The 17,454-nt window shown below is 63.8% G+C and overlaps 2 protein-coding genes across 8 annotated transcripts; both read left to right on the top strand.

The window, feature by feature from the left end:
• The first annotated feature begins 619 nt into the window (after nt 1-619).
• Nucleotides 620-8,015, top strand: MPP2 (MAGUK p55 scaffold protein 2). 6 transcript variants are annotated; one of them, XM_062632134.1, is made up of 12 exons: nt 620-641; nt 1,684-1,802; nt 2,604-2,756; nt 3,130-3,276; nt 3,821-4,048; nt 5,195-5,326; nt 5,730-5,835; nt 6,033-6,125; nt 6,212-6,373; nt 6,734-6,936; nt 7,016-7,144; nt 7,237-8,015. In XM_062632134.1, the coding sequence occupies exons 2-12, from the start codon at nt 1,686-1,688 to the stop codon at nt 7,411-7,413; spliced, it is 1,647 nt and encodes a 548-aa protein (XP_062488118.1). In that variant the 5' UTR covers nt 620-641; nt 1,684-1,685; the 3' UTR covers nt 7,414-8,015. The 6 variants fall into 6 exon arrangements, with proteins under 6 accessions (XP_062488118.1, XP_062488119.1, XP_062488114.1 ...); XM_062632135.1 differs by lacking the exon at nt 620-641 and adding an exon at nt 876-963; XM_062632130.1 differs by lacking the exon at nt 620-641 and adding an exon at nt 1,077-1,185.
• A 1,792-nt stretch (nt 8,016-9,807) lies between these two features.
• Nucleotides 9,808-15,176, top strand: LOC134170616 (all-trans-retinol 13,14-reductase-like). 2 transcript variants are annotated; one of them, XM_062632153.1, is made up of 11 exons: nt 9,808-10,462; nt 10,577-10,759; nt 11,203-11,432; nt 11,844-12,039; nt 12,691-12,888; nt 12,963-13,091; nt 13,196-13,334; nt 13,888-13,997; nt 14,112-14,278; nt 14,687-14,846; nt 14,931-15,176. In XM_062632153.1, the coding sequence occupies exons 1-11, from the start codon at nt 10,297-10,299 to the stop codon at nt 15,074-15,076; spliced, it is 1,824 nt and encodes a 607-aa protein (XP_062488137.1). In that variant the 5' UTR covers nt 9,808-10,296; the 3' UTR covers nt 15,077-15,176. The 2 variants fall into 2 exon arrangements, with proteins under 2 accessions (XP_062488137.1, XP_062488139.1); XM_062632155.1 differs by lacking the exon at nt 10,577-10,759 and having other exon boundaries at nt 9,810-10,462.
• The last annotated feature ends 2,278 nt before the right edge of the window (nt 15,177-17,454 follow it).

Below are 17,454 nucleotides of genomic sequence, written 5' to 3'. Positions count from 1 at the left end.
CTGCACCCACCTACAGCACCCACCAGCGGCACCCACTGCACCCACCTACAGCACCCACCAACGGCACCTACAGCACCCACCAGCGGCACCCACAGCACCCACCAACGGCACGCACCTACAGCACCCACCAACGGCACCCACTGCACCCACCTACAGCACCCACCACGCTGCATCCATCACCCCTGGACCATCCTGCCCCCCCCGCAATAAACCCCCTGCAGCCACCTTCTGCCTCTGCCTGCTTGGGAAGACGGGGAACTGGGGATGCTGAGGACAGTGGGGATGCTGGTGACACGGGGGGGTGGGTCCATGGGGACCCTGATACTGGTTGTGCTGGGCACTGCAGTCACTGACTGGGGCAGGAGGCACCGGGGATGCCGGCGCTGGGACACCTTGGGGGGGTCCCCACTGCGCGGGTGCCGGTGCCGCGCTGGGGTCCCCCCGTTCTGTCCCTGGGAGGTCACAGGGGCCCCGTGCGCCCCCGCGAGCGCCCGTGGTGCCCTCGCACACGCGTGTGCAAGCACGAGCCCGTGTGCCCGGGGCTGCCCGGGCCCCGCACGCCTGCGCGGTGGCCCCGTCCCGGCCGTGCCAGGCCCCGTGGCCCGCAGCGATGCCCGCGGCTGCCCCCGGCTCCGTCGCGGGTGAGCGCGCACCGGGGCCTTGCACACGCGCGTGCAAGGGGCAGCCCCGGCCCTGCTGCAACGCGCGTGCAAGCGGGGGGTGCTGCGGGGGTCGCTCCTGCGAGGGCGGCGCTGCGGGGGGGGGGGGACGGACGGGACACACGTGCGTGTGCGCGCTTGTGCATGCCCGTGTGCAAGGGAGCGGGCCGCGGTCCCTTTAAATCCGCCCCCCCCCCCGCTGCCATGGCAATAGCGCCCCCCCCCCCTTAAAGGGGCCGAACACCCCCGTTCCCCCTCCCCACGCTGCGGGGGGGTTCCGGGGTGTGTGCGCGTGCAAGAGCAGGTAAGTGCAAGCGCGGTGGGGTGTGTGTGTGTGTGTGTGTGTGTGTGTGTGAGCGTGAGCACACGAGCGTGCCCGCGTGTGCAAGGCGGGGTGGGATGATGTGGACCGGGGGGGCCGCGGTACCCGGATGATGGTGGGGGTCCCCGGCGCTGCCGCGCGCAGCCATGAGCGACCCCGGCAGAGGGTTCCCGGCCCCTAAGAGTCCCCCCCGGCACCCCCCAGGTAGGGGGGGGGGAATAGGGGGTGCGGGGGCTGATGGGGCGCATGGCCCTGGGGGGGATGAGGGGGATGAAAGGAGATGGCGGCAGGGAAGGGGGTGCGTGGGTGATGTTGGGGGGGGCTCTTGGGTGATGCTGTGACCCCCCCCCCCCCGATATGGGGGTGTCTGGATTAACACCCCCCCCATCCCCAGCATCTCCCGCCATTGCACTGCTGTCTCTCGCAGCCCCCCATTGCATTGCACCCCTCCGTGCATTGACCCCCCCCATTGCATCAAAACACATTGATTGCACTGAACTCCCCCAATCGTATTGCGCTCCCCCACATCATCCCCCTCCAATTGCATTGCACCCACCCCAGTTGCACAGAACCCCCCCCAGCTGCATTTTGGCCCTTATCACTGAACACACCTCCAAGTGCTGCGTTGGGGGGGGGCTCCCTGTGGTCCCTGGTGCGGGGGTGCCATAATGGGTCTCCATGATCCTCCCATTTCCCCCCAAGCCATGCAGCAGGTCCTGGACAACCTGATGGGGGTCCCAGGCCCCCCCGGAGCCGCGGACCTCGACCTCATCTTCCTGCGCGGCATCATGGAGAGCCCCATCGTGCGGTCCCTGGCCAAGGTGAGGGGACACCACGCGGACACCGTGACCCCCCCGGGCACGGGGCAGCACATGCGGCACATGTGTGCATGTGTGTTGAGGGCTATCGTGTGTTTGTGCACACACATGTGTGTCCCTGTGGTGCGCAGGAAGATGTGCATGCATATGGGTGTTTGTGCTTGTGTACATGTGTGTGCGTATAGTGCATGGATGTGTGCTCACATGTGTGTGTGTTCGCATGTACCTGCACGTGCACACATGTATCTATGCGTGTACACGTGCATCCATATGTCTTTGCGTGTGTGTGCGTGCATATGTGGATATATGCTTGTGTGCATGCGGGGAGGTCTCTGCTCATGTTTGCACATACCTGTGTGTGCATGTACATGTAGGTATGCATCCACATGTACATAGATGTGTGTGCATGCATGGATGTACGTGCATGCAGGGAGGTGTGTGCCCATACTTGCTCATACGTGTGTGTGCATGCACGCAAGTGAGTGTGCATCTTTGCACGCGTGTGTGCACGTGTGTGCATCACTCTGTGTGCGTGTTGCTGGGGGCTCGTGGCTGCCCCACATCCTGTGTGTTTACCATTACAGGTGTGTGGGTATTTACATGCGCACATGATTGTGCAATGGCACGCGCGTGTGCACACGTCGCTGTGGTGATAGGTGAGCGCACACGTGTACGCCTGTATTTGATGCTGTGCATGTGTGTGCCTGCAAAAGGGCAGGTTTGTGCATGTGCACACGGGGTGCTGTGTGTGTGCAAAGGCCAAGGTGTGCTCACGTGTTCTTGCTCACATGCGTGTGCCCACAGGCGCACGAGCGGTTGGAGGAGCGGCGCTTGGAGGCGGTGCAGGACAACAACGTGGCGCTGGTGCAGGAGATCCTGCGGGACATCGGGCCCCTGGCGCCGCGGGACAGCGCGGCTGCGGAACTGAGCCGCATCCTGCGCCAGCCCCACTTCCAGGTGCGAGCATGTGTGTGCAAGGATGTGTGTGCAGGGATGTGTGTGCAGGGATGTGTGTGCAAGGATGCGTGTGCAAGGACGCGTGTGTGAGGACACGTGTGCAGGGATGCATGTGCAAGGATGCGTGTGCAAGGATGTGTGTGTGAGGACACGTGCAAGGAAGCGTGTGCAAGGACGCGTGTGTGAGGACACGTGTGCAGGGATGCATGTGCAAGGATGCGTGTGCAAGGGCGTGTGTGTGAGGACGCGTGTGCAGGGACATGTGTGCGAGGACACATGTGCAGGGAACTGTGTGCAGGGATGCTTGTGTAAGGACACGTGTGAAAGGACACGTGTGCGAGGCGCGTGCCAGCCCTGTGCCGTGTCCTCGCAGTCGCTGCTGGAGACGCACGACTCGGTGGCCACCAAGAGCTACGAGACCCCCCCGGGGAGCCCGGTCCCGCCCCCCGGCAGCCACCACCCGCTGCCCCCCGATGCCGTGCGCATGGTGGGCATCCGCCGTGCGCCCGGCCAGAGCCTGGTGAGAGCCAGTGGAGCCACGGGTGCTGCGGGTGATGGGGATGGTGCTGTGGGCACTGGGGTGCTGGGGGGCATTGCTGGGTGCTGTGGGTGGTGGTGGTGCAAGTGCTGTGGACATTGGGGGTGCTGTGGAGTGTTGCTGGGTGCTGGGAGCATTGGGAGCATTGCAGGGTGCTGGTGTGATGTTAGGTGCTGGTGCCAAGTGCTGTGGGGTGCTAGAGGGCATTGCTGGGTGCTGGGAGCATTGCAAGCACTGTGGGGTGCTGTGGGTGATGGTGATGGTGCAGGTGCTGTGAGCATTGGGGTGCTGTGGGGTGCTGGAGGGCATTGCAGGGTGCTGTGGGGTGATGATGCAGGATGCTGTGGACATCAGGGGTGTTGCTGTTGACACTACAGAGTGCTGGGAAGGTATTACTGTGGGTGCTGGGGGCGTTGCGGGGTGCTGGAGCATTGCTGGTGTGACTGGAGGGCAATGGGTGATGCTGGGGGTGACTGGATGTGACCGCTGGCACTGGTGCCGGTGCTGACCGGGGCTGTGCACGCAGGGGGTGACATTCCGGGTGGAGCGGGGGGAGCTGGTGGTCGCCCGCATCCTGCACGGGGGCATGGTGGCGCAGCAGGGGCTGCTGCACGTGGGGGACGTCATCCGCGAGGTGAACGGGCGCGAGGTGGGCAGCGACCCGCGGGCTCTGCAGGACTCCCTGCGCCAGGCCAGCGGCAGCGTCGTGCTCAAGGTGCTGCCCAGCTACCAGGAGCCGCACCCGCCCCGGCAGGTACCTCACCCCCAGTGCCCGCGGCTGCGCATGTCTGCATCTGCATCCCACCCTGTATCTACCTCTGCATCCTCCTCTGCGTTCTGCCCTGCATCCACATCTGTACCTGTATCCCTGTCCTGCCTTGCATCCACCTTTGCATCCACGCCTGCACCCGCATCTGCATCCTGCCCTGCATCCACCTCTGCACCTGCATCTGCATCCACCTCTGCCCCGCATCTGCATCCTGCCCTGCATCCACCTCTGCACCTGCATCTGCATCCTGCCCTGCGTCCACCTTTGCATCCACATCTGCATCCTTGCATCCACATCTGCATCCCACCCTGCATCCTGCCCTGCATCCACATCTGCATTCCACCCTACAACCTGCCCTGAATGCACATCTGCGCCTGCATCTGCATCCCGCCCTCCATCCACCTTTGCACCTGCATCTGCGTCCCACACCCAGCACCCTACCCATGGATACTCCATGTCTGTGTCCCTATGTCCACATTGTCCCCATGCTCACATGTGCCCCATGTCCCCTGTCCCCTCTTCATGTGCCTCATCTCCCCTTGAGCCACACGACCCCCTCTCCCTGCTGCCCCCCTGCAGAGTCGTGCCCCATGGCCAGTGGGACCCTGGTGTCCCCCATGCCCCGTGCACTGCCGAGGGCTGCAGTGGATCTGGCCTTGGCCCCATCCCCACATCTGGACCCGGGTGTCAGAGGGTGCCCCATGTCCCCAGTGCCAGCCCGGCGCAGGCTCCGTGGGGACAAAGCCGCTCTTGTCCCTGCATCCCCTGGTACTGCGCATCCCCAGAGCCGGCGCTGCGTGGGTTCCGTGTGCTCACACACGCGTGTGCCGCGGCCTCCGCACACATGTGCGCCATCGCCGGCTCGCTGCTGGCGGTGCTGGGTGCATGCGTGTGCCTGTGCGTGGCCGTGGGGCTCTGCGTGGGGGCTGCTCTGGGTGCACTGTGGGGAGCAGTGGTGGCCACTGGAGCCGCCTGCGTGTGCGCGGGGGCCATGCGTGCCTGGCTGCGGCGGGCGGGGGGGGGCACCTAGCGCGGGGCACACGCGTGTGCGTGTGTGTGTGTATGTGTGTATGCGTGTGCGTGGGCATGGCACCGATCCCGGCAGCATCCCGGTGCCTCCCCGGCCCCCAGGTCTATGTCAAATGTCACTTCGACTATGACCCGGCCACGGACACCCTCATCCCGTGCCGTGAGGCCGGGCTCAAGTTCATGGCCGGGGACCTGCTGCAGATCGTCAACCAGGATGACCCCAACTGGTGGCAGGTCAGGGGCGAATAAGGGGGGGACGTGGTGCTGGATTGTTGGCAGCTGGGTGCACAGGGGGTCGTGGTGTGTCTTGGGGATGGGGGGTAACTGGAAGGTCAAGGGGTGTCTGGAAACTGGGAGGTCCTTGTGGAGCTTGGGGGGGTGCCTAAAACTGGGGCTGGTCCCTGGGAGCTGGGGGGTTCATTTGGGGCTTGGGGGGTTCCTGGAAACTGGGGGCGGGTGGACCTGGAGTTGAGGTTTCTTTTGCAGCTGGGGGGGTCCCTGTGGATTGGGGTGTCCCCATATTTGGGGTGTCCCCATGGTTGAGTGCCCGTGGGACCGGTACCAGCGCAGTGTCCTCATGGGTTGGGGGGTCCCATGTTTGGTGCCCGTGGTGCCGGTACCAGCGCCCTGTCCCCAGGCGTGCCATGTGGCGGGGGGCAGCGCGGGGCTGGTGCCCAGTCAGCTGCTGGAGGAGAAGCGCAAAGCCTTCGTGCGGAGGGACGGGGACACAGCTCCCACTGCCGGTACGGAGCCGGGGGGGCACGGCAGGTCCCCATCGCCCCATGGCAGGGTCCCCATGCCCCACAGTGATGTCCCCATGGTGATGTACCCATGGCTTCGGCAGGTCCCCAGTTCCCAGGATCATGTCCCCATGACCCAGCCCCTGGTGCCAGTCCCATGGCTCTGTCCCTTGCAGCCCCATCCCTGTCCCTGTCTCCAGCTCAGCCCCACTTGCCCTCAGCAGGGTCCCTGTGTGGCAGCCTCAGCGGGAAGAGGAAGAAGAGGATGATGTACCTGACTACCAAGAACGCTGGTGAGCTGCCCTGGTGGCAGGTGGTGGCACCCATGGGCCGGGGCACCCCAGAGTCCCCTGTGGGTGACAGCCCCATCCCACGCCAGAGTTTGACCGTCACGAGCTGCTCATCTACGAGGAGGTGGCGCGAATGCCGCCGTTCCGCAGGAAAACGCTGGTGCTCATCGGGGCGCAGGGCGTCGGGCGCCGCAGCCTCAAGAACAAGCTCATCATGTCCGACCAGGCGCGCTACGGCACCACCATCCCCTGTGAGTGTCCCCAGGCCTCTGAGCATCCCTGTCCCCTGCCACTTTCATCATCCCCAAGAGCATCCCTGTCCCCTCTGAACATCCCTGTTCCCTGCCACCATTGTTATTTCCACAGGCATCCCTGTCCCCTCTGAGCATCCCTGTCCCCTGCCAGCTTCATCATCCCCATGAGCATCCCTGTTCCATATGAGCATCTCTGTCACCACCGAGCACCCGTGTCCCCTGCCAGCTTCATCGTTCCCATGAGCATCCCTGTCCCCTGTGAGCATGCGTGTCCCCCCACAGTGCCACCATCCCCACCTGTGTGGGTGCAGCCCATGCCCGGGGGTGCTGTGGGGGTGAGTGGTCCATGCCGCACAGACACGTCGCGGAAGCCGAAGGACAGCGAGCGGGATGGGCTCGGGTACCGCTTCGTGTCGCGGGGGGAGATGGAGGCCGACATCAAGGCCGGGCGATACCTGGAGCACGGCGAGTACGAGGGCAACCTCTACGGCACCAAGATCGACTCCATCCGCGCTGTGGTGGAGGCGGGCAAGATGTGCATCCTGGATGTCAACCCCCAGGTACGGGACCCCCCCAGCCTGCCAAGGGGGCGATGGCGCTGTGCGCACCATGGGGCTCAGATCTGTCCTGTCCCCCCAGGCAGTGAAGGTGCTGAGAACGGCTGAGTTCGTGCCATACGTGGTGTTCATCGAAGCCCCCGGTCCTGAGATGCTGCGAGCAATGAACCGGGCAGCACTGGAGAGCGGGGTGGCTACAAAGCAGCTCACGGTGGGCCCCCCCCCCCCCCCCCCGGGGTTATGTGTGTATATGGGGGGCACAAGGGGAGGGATGGGGAGACTGAGGCAGGTCCATGCGGGCAGGAGGCCGACGCCAGGCGCACGGTGGAGGAGAGCAGCCGCATCCAGCGTGGGTACGGGCACTACTTCGACCTCAGCCTCACCAACGATGACCTGGAGCGCACCTTCGGGCGGTTGCGCGAGGCCATGGAGCGCCTGCGGGTGCAGCCCCAATGGGTGCCCGTCAGTTGGGTCTATTAGAGGCCCCCCAGGCACCCCCAGCCCCATGGGGCGCTTGTGCCCCCTGTGTCACCCATTGGTGTGAGGGGCTCGCACCAGCACGGGGGGAGTAAGGGGGACCCTTGCCCAAGCCTCTGGACCCCTCTTTCCCCCCCTTCTCCCAGCCCCAGACATGGGGGGAGTGGGGGGGAGAAGCCGGTGGGGTCCCATTATGGGGGCAGCTCCCCCAGCCGTGCCCAGCACCCCACAGCTGATTCACTGCCAAACCTGCCCCTCCCCACAGTGTCATCCCCCAACCTGTGGGGCACCCCATAACCCCTGCCTTAGTTTCCCCATGGGGAAGCCCAGACTTGGGGGATGAGGGGGAGTCACACCCCACTACAGCCCCATAAGCTGCCATGGGCCCAGGCCTCCCAGCTCCCCCTCCCAGGGATCCCATTTCACCCTTACGAGGGTGGGGGGACCCCCCTCTCCCTGGTGTCCCCCATTGCCCCTCCCAGGTAGCAATAACACCACCCACCCCCCCCGACTCCCATTAACCCTGGATTAACCCTGGAGCTGCCATGGCGTGCCATGGGGAGCACAGGGCTCACACATGCAGGTGTGTGCACATATGTGTGCCCCCCCCCGGCCATCCCCATCCCTGTCCCATTCCCGGGGGCTCCTTTTGGGATTTGCTGTGACTTCTATTAAAGGAGGGTGAAGCTGCGGTTGTTCCCATCCGGCTGCATCCATGCGGGCCTTGGTCAGCGCAGGGAGCACACACAGTGTCACGCGTGTCACAGCTGTCACCTCTGCCCACCCTCACCCTCTCCCATGTCTGTACATGTCTCTACACATCTATACATGTCTGTACATGCGTGTACATGTGTCACTGCACACGTGGGCTCTTCCTTGGTGCTGCCGGAAGAGGTCAGCAGAGCTCAGACACCGCGCGGGGGGGTGGGAAGTGTCTATGGGTGTGCAGAGGGGGTATCTATGGGGGTGTGTGCACAATGGGTGTCTGTGGGGGTGTGTGCACAATGGGTGTCTATGGGGGTGTGTGCACAATGGGTGTCTGTGGGGGTGTGTGCACAATGGGTGTCTGTGGGGGTGTGTGCACAATGGGTGTCTGTGGGGGTGTGTGCACAATGGGTGCCTATGGGGGTGTGTGCACAATGGGTGCCTATGGGGGTGTGTGCACAATGGGTGTCTATGGGGGTGTGTGCACAATGGGTGTCTATGGGGGTGTGTGCACAATGGGTGCCTATGGGGGTGTGTGCACAATGGGTGTCTATGGGGGTGTGTGCACAATGGGTGTCTATGGGGGTGTGTGCACAATGGGTGTCTATGGGGGTGTGTGCACCATGGGTGTCTATGGGGGTGTGTGCACAATGGGTGTCTGTGGGGGTGTGTGCACAATGGGTGCCTGTGGGGGTGTGTGCACAATGGGTGTCTGTGGGGGTGTGTGCACAATGGGTGCCTGTGGGGGTGTGTGCACAATGGGTGTCTGTGGGCGTGTGTGCACAATGGGTGTCTGTGGGCGTGTGTGCACAATGGGTGCCTATAGGGGTGTGTGCACAATGGGTGCCTGTGGGGGTGTGTGCACAATGGGTGCCTATGGGGGTGTGTGCACAATGGGTGTCTATGGGGGTGTGTGCGCAATGGGTGCCTATGGGGGTGTGTGCACAATGGGTGTCTATGGGGGTGTGTGCGCAATGGGCGCCTATGGGGGTGTGTGCACAATGGGTGCCTACGGGGGTGTGTGCACAATGGGTGCCTACGGGGGTGTGTGCACAATGGGTGCCTATGGGGGTGTGTGCACAATGGGTGCCTGTGGGGGTGTGTGCGCAATGGGTGCCTATGGGGGTGTGTGCACCATGGGTGCCTATGGGGGTGTGTGCACCATGGGTGCCTATGGGGGTGTGTGCACAATGGGTGCCTATGGGGGTGTGTGCACCATGGGTGTCTATAGGGGTGTGTGCACAATGGATGCCTACGGGGGTGTGTGCACCATGGGTGCCTATGGGGGTGTGTGTGCAGTGGGTGCCTACAGGGGTGGGTGCACAATGGGTGCCTGTGGGGGTGTGTGTGCAGTGGGTGCCTACAGGGGTGGGTGCACAATGGGTGCATGTGGGGGTGTGTGTGCGGTGGGTGCCTACAGGGGTGGGTGCACAATGGCTGTCTATGGGCGTGTGTGCACAATGGGTGGCTATGGGTGTCTGTGCAGGGGGGGGCTATGGGGGTGTGTGCGCAGGGGATGTCTGTGGTTGTGTGTGCACAGGGGATGTCTATGTGTGTGTGTGCACAATGGCTGCCTATAGGTGTGTGTGTACGGATGTGTGTATGTCTGTGGGTGTGCATGTTTGCCTGCACAAGTGCCAGTGTACTCATGCTCCCTTGCACACGTGTGACTGTGCACAGGCGTGTCCACCACCACCACACGCCTCTCCACCTCTCACATGTGTGTGCAGCAGCACCACACACCCATGTGTGTGCATACATACATGTATGTGTATATACATACATGTGCCCACACTGTGCCCCCTTGGGGCCTGGCACCAACACCAAGGTATAAATGAGGGGCACGTGTCCATGGGACCCTGATCTGTGCATGAGAAATGCCGTAGCTGTAGACCACCATGGTGATAGGGTGTTGCACCCATGGGGTACCACAGCCGCAGGGTACCATGACCATAGGTGCAGTGGCCATAGACTGCACCGGCTGTAGGATGGTGTGGCTATAGGGTGCCATGACCATGGGTTCCCCTGCCCATAGGGAGCTACGTCCATAAGCTCCTGTGGCTTTAAGCCGCGGTGCTCTGAGGTCGCGTGTCGTAATCGTGTCTATAAACCTCCGTGCCCCCGCCACGCGCTGCCGGTGACTCGGTGTCACCTCGGGGCTGGTGCCGCGGTGGGTGCAGGATGTGGCTCACGCTGCTGCTGCTGCTGGCACTGGGTGCGCTGGGGCTGGTGCTGGTGGCCCATCGGCTGCTGGCCCCCTCTGGCAACCCCTTCTCACAGCCCCCCCTGGAACCCCCCCGGCCACTGGTGACGGACCAGGGCGCCCGGGACAAGGTGCTGAAGCAGGGTGAGTGCTGGGCACACGCTGCCTGTGTGTCCGTGTGTCCATCTGTCTGTGTGTTCATGTGTCCGTGTGTCTGTCCGTGTGTTCATGTGTGTTTCCGTGTGTCCATGTGTGCAGGGTTCAGCACCCAGCGGGTGCCACCGGTGCTGGATGCTGTGGTCATCGGCAGTGGCATCGGGGGCCTGGCAGCCGCGGGCACCTTGGCCAAGGTGGGCAAGAGGGTGCTGGTGCTGGAGCAGCATGACCAGGCCGGTGGGTGCTGCCACAGCTTCCAGGAGCGGGGCTGCGAGTTCGATGTAGGTGAGGATCCCCCCGGTGCCCCCAAACCCCATTATCAAAGACCCCAGTACCCCTGACCCCCGGGTGCCACCACCCAGCGCTCACTGCCAGCGTGTGCCCATCTGTGCAGTGTGTGTCGGTGCGTGCAGGCGGACTCAGTGTGCACAGGTAGCGTGTGTCTGCGTGCAGGCAGTGCGTGTCTGTGTGTAGATAGCGTGCGCGGGTGAGCAGGCAGTGTGTGCCCATGGCTTATTGGTGGCTTTGGCACTTTACCGGGGTAAAGGTTGGCCTTGATGATCTTAAAGGTCTTTTCCAGCCTGGTTGATGCTATCATTCTATGTGTTCAGGCAACATGTCTGTGTGTGCAGCATGTCTGCATGCAACACGCATGCACACACTCTGCATGCAGCACGGCGGCTCTGGCTGCATGTCCCCACATCCCCATGTCCCTGATGTCCCCACAGGCATCCACTATGTGGGGCAGATGCACGCAGGCAGCATGCTGCGCGTGGCGCTGGACCAGCTCACGGATGGGCAGCTCTGCTGGCAGCGCCTGCCCGACCCCTATGATGAGGTGACCCTGGGCCCACGGTGTTACCAGCTCCGTGCTGGCAAAACCGCCTTTGCCGCCGCGCTGGAGGAGCAGTTCCCAGAGGAGAAGGCGGCCATCAGGGAGTTCATGAGGCTCTCCAAGGTGGGGGGATCTGGGGTGTGGGGCTGGGAATGGTCAGCTTGGGATGTGGGTGTGGGGATGGTGATGGGGAGGATGTGGTAGAGAGGAGGGTGATGGGTGGGCATGGTGCGGAAGGGGCAGTGAGAGTGCTGGGGACAAGGATGATGGGCATGGAAGGGATGAAGTGATGGGGTGGTGGAGACATGGGTGATAGTGACGGTACGGGACAGAACCGACAGGAATGGTGGGGACACAGGTGTAGTCAAACTGGGGACAAAATGATGGTCGTGGTGGTGAAGCGGTATCAGCAACGCTGCGGACACTGGTGATGGTCACAGCGTGGAAGGGGCTTTGGGAGCGCTGCGGCCGCGGTGGCAGCACGGTGGTGACCCGGGTGGCGCTGGGTGCTGCGCGCGGGCTGTCCCGGTGCAGGTGGCCTCGCGGCACGTGGCGCTGCTGGCGGTGCTGAAGATGGTGCCGCGGTGCTTGGCCACGCTCCTGGTCCGCACTGGCCTCATCTACTGCATCTCACCCGTGTTCCGCATGGCGGCCACCAGCCACAGCGAGGCCGTGGCGCGGCTGACAGACAACCGTGACCTGCGCGCCCTGCTCTGCTACTTCTTCTATGGTCAGCGGCCATCACGATAGGGAGAGCATTGTCACGATAGGAGGGGCCATTGGGATAAGGGAGGGGCTGTTGCAATAGAGAGGAGGCCTCGTGATAGGGAGGAGGTTGTGATTGGGAGGAGGTCGTCAGGATAGGAAGGGCACTATGATGATGGAGCAGGGATGTATTGCAATAGGGGGTGTTGCATCGTTGATAGAGGAGGGCCAAGTCATAAGGGAGGGCCATGTCATGCCAGGGGATGGCACCAGCATGATGGGAAGGGCTCTGTTGCAATGGGGAGGGCTGTGTTGCAGTGGGGCAGGCTGTGTCATGATATGGGGAGGCCATATCATGATAGGGGAGGACTGTATCACGATAGGGAAGGGCTGTATCGCAGTAGGGAAGGGCTATGTCACTATAGGGGATGGCTGTATCACAATAGGGGAGGGCTGTATCATGATAAGGGATGGCTGTATTGTGACAGGGGAGGCCATGTCATGATAGGTGAGGACTGTATCATGATAGGGGAGAGCTATATCATGATAGGGGAGGGCTGTATCATGATAGGGGAGGGCTGTATCATGATGGGGGGCCTGCATCACAGTAGGTGGGGCTGTATCACAATGTAGGGGGCTGTATTGCAATGCGGGGGCTGTATCGTGATGTCTGCAGGCACGGCCCCGCAGGACTCCAGCTTCCTGATGAACGTGCTCATGGTTCACCACTACCAGCGCGGTGCCTGGTACCCACGGGGAGGGGCCAGCGAGGTCGCTTTTCACGCCGTGCCCCTCATCGAGCGTGCTGGGGGGGCCGTGCTCGTGCACGCCCCCGTCACCCGCATCCTCGTGTCCCCCGACGGCGCCGCCATGGGTGAGCCCCAACCCGCCCCCCCAACCATGAGGGCACGATGGGTCCTGCGCTCCCCTGACCCCTCCCGCCCCCAGGGGTGGCGGTGCAGAAGGGGCCCAGCGAGGAGGAGGAGGTGGAGATCTTCGCCCCCATCGTCATCTCTGACGCTGGCATCTTCAACACCTTCGGCAAGCTGCTGCCCCCCCTGCTCCGCAGCCACCCAGGTGCTGGATCCCCAGCATCCCCGTGTCCCTGCTCATCAACCCCCATGTCCCTGGCACTCCCGGCGTCCCCTCGCAGCCGGGGTGCCACCACTGTGTCCCCGCAGAGGTGAGCTCCCGCCTGGCCATGGTGCGGCACGGCATGGGCTCCTTCCTGGTGTTTGTGGGGCTGCGGGGCAGTGCGGCCGAGCTGCGCCTGCCCCCTACCAACTTCTGGATCTACCCCCACAATGAACTGGATACCATGTACGGGCCCCCCCAGCACCCTGGAGTGGGCATGGGGAGGGGGGGCAGCCAGGGGCTGGGTGGGATGTACAGTGGTTGGGTGCAGGGTGGTCGGGTATACAGTGGGTGGATCGGTTGTACAGTGATGGGGAGCATGGTGGACAGGTTGGAGGTACAGGGGTTGGGTGCGTGCTGGATGCACAGTAGTGGATTGGGTGCATGGTCATTGGGTGTATGTTGGTTGCGTTGGGTGCATGGTGGGTGCAGGGTGGTTGGGTTGGGTGCATTGTGGGTAGATTGGTTGTATGGTGGTGGGTGCACGGTGTTTGGGTTGGGTCTGCGGCAGGTTGGGTGCATACTGGGTGGATTGGTTGCACATTGGTGGGAGCAGCTGGGTTGGGTATATGGTGCGCTGGGTGCATGGTGGGTGGTTGGTTGTACGTTGGTGGGTGCAGGGTGGACAGGCCGGGTGTGTGGTGGTGTTTGGGTGGTTGGGTTGGGTGTATGGCAGGTTGGGTGCACGCTGGGTGCATGGGGGGCGGTGGGTGCACAGCGCTGCCCGCTCTGCCCACAGGATGACCCAGTACGCTGCTCTGAGTCGTGACGACGTCCCCGAGAACCTGGCCATGATGTTCATCACCTTCCCTGCTGCCAAGGACCCCACCTATGAACAGCGGCACCCAGGTACGGGGTGGGGGGGGTCCCTCAGCCAGGACTATGGGGCGGGCACCCCCACCAGTACCACATCCCAGGCTGACATGGGCACTGGTGGGGTTGTCACTGGTGTCCCCCCCTCAGGCCGGTCCTGCATGACCATCCTGACCATGGCACGGTACGAGTGGTTCGAGGAGTGGGCCGGAACCCGCACCAAGCACCGCGGCGCCCATTACCAGCAGTACAAGATGAGCATCGCCCAGCGGCTGCTGGAGCGGGCGCTGCAGCGCTTCCCTCACCTCCGCGACAAGGTGACAGCCCCGCTGCATCCCCTGGCACCCCCGTGGGGACCAAGGGGGGCTGCAGGGACGGGGCGTCCTGTAGGGCTGGGGTGCCTTGTGATGGGATGCCCCATGGGTGTGAGTGTAGAGTGGGGATTGTGTGCCGTATGGGATGCGGTGCCCTATGGTATGTGCTTGGTGGGGTTGGGGTACCCTTTGGGCTTGGGGTACCCAATGGGGATCCACCCAACAGAACGGGTGCCCAGTGGGGACCCCCCAGAGCCATGGTGCAGCCCAGCCCCCCCAGCAACTTTGCACCCACCAGGCAGGCTTGGAGCTGTTGTGGTGGGACCTGCTGTTTGGTGGGAAGGGTGGCCCTGCGTCCCCTGTGCCCTAAGCCCCCCGTTGTACCCTGAGCCCCACATTGTGCCCGTGCAGGTGGAGTTCGTGGAGGCAGCGTCCCCACTCACCAACCAGCACTACCTGGCGGCTCCCCGTGGGGAGATGTATGGGGCCGAGCATGACGTCGCCCGCTTCAGCCCGGCTGTGGTGGCCGCCATGAGAGCCAAGACACCCGTGAAGAACCTCTACCTGACGGGTAAGGGACCTGCATCCCCCCGTCCCCCCTGCATGGGGGGGGCCCTCCCGTGGTGGTGGCCGTGTCCTGTGACGCTGTCTCCAGGGCAGGACGTGTTCAGCTGTGGGCTGGCAGGGGCCCTGCACGGGGGGCTCATCTGTGCCTCTGCCGTCCTGGGCCGCCTGCTCTACGTGGACCTGCTGCTCCTCAAGAGGAGGATCAAGAGGCGCCAGGGCCGGCAAACGGCATGACAGGGACAGCGCCGGGCTCAGGGAGCCCCTGTGTCCTGCTGGGCTGGGCTTGGCTCCTGGGATGGGGACAGGGATGAGGTGGGATGGACGTGGAGATAGGGGTTGGGATGAGATGGGGTGGAGATGGATGTGGGGATGGGAATAGATACGGACATAGGAATAGGGGTGGGGATGAAGTAGAATGGGGATGGGGATGAGATGGGATGGAGGTAGAGATAGGGGTGAGGATGGGTTGGGATGGGGATGGGAATGGATAGGGACATAGGGATAGGGGTCAGGATGGGGGTGAAATAGATGGAATGGGGATGGGGATGAAGAAGGAGAAGGGAATGGGAACAGAGATAGGGACAGGGGCAGGGTGTCAGGGCCCCACTCGGCAATGTCCAGGCTGCACCCACAAGCACCACCCCCCCCAGAACCTTCTCCCTTGTACCCTGGTCCCCTCCGACCCTCCCATCCCAGGAACCAGCGCAGCAGAGAGTTTGGCACTTTAAACACAATAAATAGAGAACTCCATGGCCCCACATCCCCCCCTGGTCCTCAAGAACCCGGGGGGGGGGGGGGGGGATGGTGGTGTGGGCCCAGGAGTCTGGGGGGGCATTGACCTGAGCATCACAGGGGGGCATCCGAGTGATCAGGAGCCGGGGTCTGTGCCCCCCGGGAAGGGCAACGCTGTCCTCAGGGGGATGACCCCTAGAAGCGGGTCTGTGGGGGCTGAGCCCCAGGGCCACGGCCACACTCAGGGCACAGCCCCTGCAGTGGGGGGTACAGGAAGGGCTTCGCTGTCACCTGAGGGGGTCAGTGGGGGGGGGCATGTGGCATCCATAGTCCCTCATGCTCTGATGAGCCCCATCACCCCACACCCACAGCACCCATCACCCCATAGCTCCCAGCACCCATCACCCCACACCCACAGCACCCATCATCCCATAGCTCCCAGCACCCATCACCCCACACCCACAGCACCCATCACCCCATAGCTCCCAGCACCCATCACCCCGCACCCACAGCACCCATCATCCCATAGCTCCCAGCACCCGTCACCCCGCACCCATAGCACCCAGCACCCCATAGCCCCAGCACCCCATAGTCCCCAGCACCCATCACCCCACACCCACAGCACCCATCACCCCATAGCTCCCAGCACCCATCACCCCACACCCACAGCACCCATCACACCATAGCCCCCATCACCCCATAGTCCCCAGCACCCATCACACTGTGCCATCAGCACCCACCGCCCCATAACCCCATTGCCCCATAACCCTCAGTACCCGCTGCCCGCGGGCCCCACCTCGCTGTATGGGGGGGGGTCGATCCCCGCAGGCAGCGCGGGCAGCGCGGGCAGTGGAGCCAGCGGGGGGGGCGCGGGGCCGCGGCGGTCCCCGTGGGGCGGGGGGGGCGCGGGGGCTCGGCACAGCTTGCAGCAGACGTAGAAGAGCACGATGAGGAAGACGATGGCCATGAGGGTGATGACGATGATGATGAAGAACATGGTCCTGGGGACACCGAGAGGCATGTGCTGGGGAATGGAGGATCCCCCCCACCCAGGCACCATTATGGGGTGCCCCCGGCCCCCCCCTAAGGAACTCAGGCTGCCTGGCACCCTCATTACCAGAGCTGGACTCCGGACCCCGGTGCCCAGGGGCACCCCACTCCCTGTGCCCAGCACCCAACACCGGGTGCTCTTTGCACCCTTCATGCCCCGCTGTGCACTTTGCCCTGGGTGGGGGCTCGGGGGGGACCCTGTGCTGGAGCGCTCTGGAGCCATAGGGCTGGCACCCTGTGGTGGGAGGGGGACTCTGTCCTCCAGTGCTGCAAAGGTAGGGGGTGTCCCACACTGAGGGGGTGCAATGGGGTCCCCAGGGACTGGGTGCTTCTGGTGTCCTCCCCTGCGGATGGGGACCTGGCATCTGCCCCCAGGCCTGCTGCACCCATGGCCCTTCTCGGGGTGTCCTTCATCCCTCCCTCCTCCTTCCCCATCCCGGGAAGCTTGGGGGGGCCTGCTCAGCTCCGTGTCCCTGTGTGCCCCCCCCCTTCGCCCCGCCTGGGGACACCTTGGGTTCGCCCACACCTCTGTCTTTCCCCACCACATCTGGCTCCCAGCTGTGGGATGGGGCCCTTCCCCATGCTGCTGATGTGGCAGCCAGCATGACTTGTGTCCCTGTGTCCCCGTATCTCCAGTGTTCCCGTGTCCCCCTGTCCCCCCGACCCCATATCCCCCATGTCTGTGTATGTGCAGTATCCATGTGTGTGTGCACATGTATGTGCAGCACACACTCGGTGTGTGGGGAAGCAGCATAACAAGGGGTGCCTGGGGAGGTTCATGGGGTGCAGAGGCTGGCGCATGGGGTGCCCAGGCTGACACAAGGAGCCCA

This window comes from Pezoporus occidentalis, unplaced genomic scaffold, assembly GCF_034315485.1.
Source record: "Pezoporus occidentalis ecotype Australia unplaced genomic scaffold, CSIRO_AGI_Poc_V1 ctg385, whole genome shotgun sequence".
NCBI classification, from domain to species: domain Eukaryota; kingdom Metazoa; phylum Chordata; class Aves; order Psittaciformes; family Psittacidae; genus Pezoporus; species Pezoporus occidentalis.
Note: the sequence above shows the minus strand (reverse complement) of the source record. Positions and strands in the feature narration are given on the sequence as shown.

Excerpts from the sequence above, each read along its gene's own strand:
- MPP2 (XM_062632130.1), top strand. The coding sequence starts at position 1,128 with ATGAGCGACCCCGGCAGAGGGTTCCCGGCCCCTAAGAGTCCCCCCCGG. Across the intron at positions 1,803-2,603 it reads TCGTGCGGTCCCTGGCCAAG|GCGCACGAGCGGTTGGAGGA; the intron begins GTGAGGGGACAC and ends GTGTGCCCACAG. Across the intron at positions 2,757-3,129 it reads TGCGCCAGCCCCACTTCCAG|TCGCTGCTGGAGACGCACGA; the intron begins GTGCGAGCATGT and ends GTGTCCTCGCAG.
- LOC134170616 (XM_062632153.1), top strand. The coding sequence starts at position 10,297 with ATGTGGCTCACGCTGCTGCTGCTGCTGGCACTGGGTGCGCTGGGGCTG. Across the intron at positions 10,760-11,202 it reads GGGCTGCGAGTTCGATGTAG|GCATCCACTATGTGGGGCAG; the intron begins GTGAGGATCCCC and ends ATGTCCCCACAG. Across the intron at positions 13,092-13,195 it reads CCTGCTCCGCAGCCACCCAG|AGGTGAGCTCCCGCCTGGCC; the intron begins GTGCTGGATCCC and ends GTGTCCCCGCAG.